The 2,953-nt window shown below is 49.4% G+C and overlaps 1 protein-coding gene across 1 annotated transcript; it reads left to right on the top strand.

The window, feature by feature from the left end:
- Positions 1–1,078: 1,078 nt before the first annotated feature.
- On the top strand, positions 1,079–2,316 carry LOC309697736 (uncharacterized protein F54H12.2-like; the record flags this gene model as incomplete). The annotated part of the gene is made up of 2 exons (XM_082519850.1): positions 1,079–2,035; positions 2,149–2,316. 2 exons carry the CDS (start codon positions 1,079–1,081, stop codon positions 2,314–2,316), a joined length of 1,125 nt encoding a protein of 374 aa, XP_082375976.1.
- Between the last annotated feature and the right edge of the window lie 637 nt (positions 2,317–2,953).

The raw sequence follows: 2,953 nt of genomic DNA, 5'->3' as shown, positions 1-2,953 counted from the left end.
CGGACGCCTCCTACTTGGAGCTGATGTGGATGACGGAGGAAGCTCAGTCCCTGGTGATTTTAAAATTCGGCAGGGGAGGTCATTACGGACGCGTTAAAGATCTATTGGATCACCTGATGCCGGCGATCCAAAAGTACGACCCCTCCTTCGAGGCCTCTTTCAACAACGTCACCAAACGTCTGGATGTTAAAGGAGACGGGAGCCATAAAATAAAGGTCTTCCCTCCTCTGGCTTACATGCTGGGATTGAAAACGAACGAGTGGTGGACTCTGTCGAAGCGCTCTACTCCGTATCCGTGCGATATGAGCGCGGGCGTATATAACCTGTTTCTCTACACCGACATCGTTCAGTACCAGCCGGTAGGTGACAGTTACTCACCACTACTGAGTGTCCTGAACGTGAAAGGCGATTACGGAGACGTGGTCAGCATCCGACATAATACGGTCCATTACCTACGCGTATCTAAAAAATACATTAAAACCATACGCGTAGAAATTAAAACGGACCGCGACAGATTCGTGGATTTTGTTTACGGGAAAACGATAGTCAAGCTGCACTTTAAACCGGCTTGAGAATGGCGGCGCGTCTCCCACAAGACCCACACCGTTTTGTGAGGTATTATGAGGGGCAGGTGGGAGGTTCCCTTCCGGGTTTTTACGGAGCCCCCGTGATGTACGGCAGAGGGATAGGATCCATCTTCTCCAGGCTGTTTCGTTTCGTGTCTCCTCTCTTCAAATCTGGGTTCGCCGTAGCTAAACCTCACCTGAAAACGGCCGCAACCAATATCGCTACAGACGCTGTGAAAAGAGTGACGGGTAAGCTGACCGAGCCTCGCCAGGAGGGGGCGGGGGGTATGATGGTCCTCTCCCGCAGGAAGAGGAAACGCCCTCCGGGCGAGTGGATTAAAAATAAAAGCGCCGGAGTAAAAACTAAATCAGTCAAGACCGGCGGCGGGAAGAGAAGGAAGCCCCAGAGGAGCTCGGACATATTTTAGAAGAAAAAAAAAGAAGAAATGTCTCTCTTACACAAGAAATCTGCCGAATGCACCCTTGCCGAACTGGATCTATTTTCGGCTCCCATGACCCAGCTATCCATAGAGGATAAAAAATATCAAGAATGTCAGCCCCTCTCTGCTTTGAACGACAACTCACCCATTGAATTTTTCATCCCCGGAGACGGGGAAAAGTATCTCGATCTGAACGACACCATGCTCCATCTGAGAGTGAAAATTACGGAAAAGGACGGGAGCAACATCCCTCCCGACGCAGGGGTAGCCCTCATCAATTACCCCCTCAATACAATTTTCAGTCAGTGCGACGTTATTCTGGGGGATCGTTTGATTTCGCAGTCCAGCGCCACCCACCCTTACAGGGCCATGATCGAGACGCTGCTCAACTTTTCAGAAGACACTCTAAGGAGTCAATTCAGCGCCAGTCTGTTTTACAAAGACACGGCCGGAGACATGGATTCTATAGTTATAAGCAACGGGTCGAACAAAGGGATAAAACAGAGAGCCGTTTTCACGGCCGAGTCGCGAGAAGTGGACCTGCTGGGTCCCCTCCACGCAGATATTTTCTTCTGCGAGAGGCTCCTGCTGAACTCTGTGGATTTGAGAATTAAATTGATACGCAACAGCGACGCCTTCAGTCTGATGGGAACTCGGGATTCGCAGTTTGCCCTGAAAATAACTTCGGCCTCTCTGTTCGTTAAAAAGGTCACGGTCTCGCCGGCCGTCATGCTGGAGCACGCCGCGGCCCTGATGAAAGGAAACGCCCTCTATCCTCTTTCGCGCGTTTCTGTGAAAACCTACTCCATCCCTGAAAATTCCAGGATCTGCAACCAAGAGAATCTCTTTCTGGGAGCCATGCCCAAATACGTGGTCCTGGGCATGGTTCATCACGACGCCTTCACCGGGAGGAGGGACCTGTCGCCTTTCAACTTTAGACACAACGATGTGGAGTATCTGGCGTTGTGTCAGGACGGTAGGCAGGTGCCTGCCAAAGCTTTCCAGCCACAGTTTGACCGCGGAAATTCGGTCAGAGAGTTTTACCACGTTTTCCGCCACGGGGAGACACCTTAAAGATTTGCCTCTGAGCATCGACCGTCGGGAATTTAACGAGGGGTACGCTGTTTGCCTTTAATCTGGAGCCCAGCGAGGATGCGGACGCCCTGTCTCCCGTCTCCAACGGGAATTTGAGGCTGGAGATGAGATTCAGAGTTCCTCTGCCTCAGACCACCACTCTCATAGTGTACGCCTGCTACGACTCCATTTTGGAGATTGACTCTAAAAGGCAGGTGCTTGTGGATTATTACTAAAAAAAAATAAAAAAAATAAAAAAAAACATGGATAACCTTCAGCTGGAGCACATTCTACATCGCGCCTTGGGAGACGTTTTCTGCGGGGTTTGGGCCTCGGACCAGCTGGCCTTTTTGAAGCGCGACTTTAAACCCCCCGCCTACTTTATAGTAAACACTCACCCCTCGCACTTGAGGGGAGAACACTGGTTGGCTCTGACTCTGGAAAGGGACGGTTCCTCCACTTTTTTTGATTCTTACGGATTCCCTCCCGACTTTGCTCACTATCCCTCGGTCATCTCAGAGTTTCTGGAAGACCGCTCTGACAAAATACTCTATCATGATCGTCAACTTCAGCACCCTATGTCTGTCGTTTGCGGGCAACATTGCATTTTTTATCTATGTCACAAGGCTCAGGGGTTATCCGTCGGCAAAATACTTTCTCTGTACTATAATGATGTGTTTAAAAATGATGACATGGTGTCTGCCTTTCTGAAAGGACGCTGCCCCGCTCGCTCTAGCAGAGGTCATCACGGGGCGTGTTCCTTACAAAAGTTTAAAGATGCGTGTATCGAATAAAGAAACGTAAACAAAAAAAAGTTTGTTGCAGCGTTTTTTATTTCATTTGTAAAAAAAAAACAAAAAACAAAAACACGTT

Source organism: Aulonocara stuartgranti (assembly GCF_965226115.1).
Source record: "Aulonocara stuartgranti genome assembly, chromosome: 20".
In the NCBI taxonomy this organism is placed as follows: Eukaryota; Metazoa; Chordata; class Actinopteri; order Cichliformes; family Cichlidae; genus Aulonocara; species Aulonocara stuartgranti.
The sequence above is the reverse complement of the archived record's forward strand: the minus strand, read 5'-3'. Positions and strand labels throughout refer to the sequence as shown.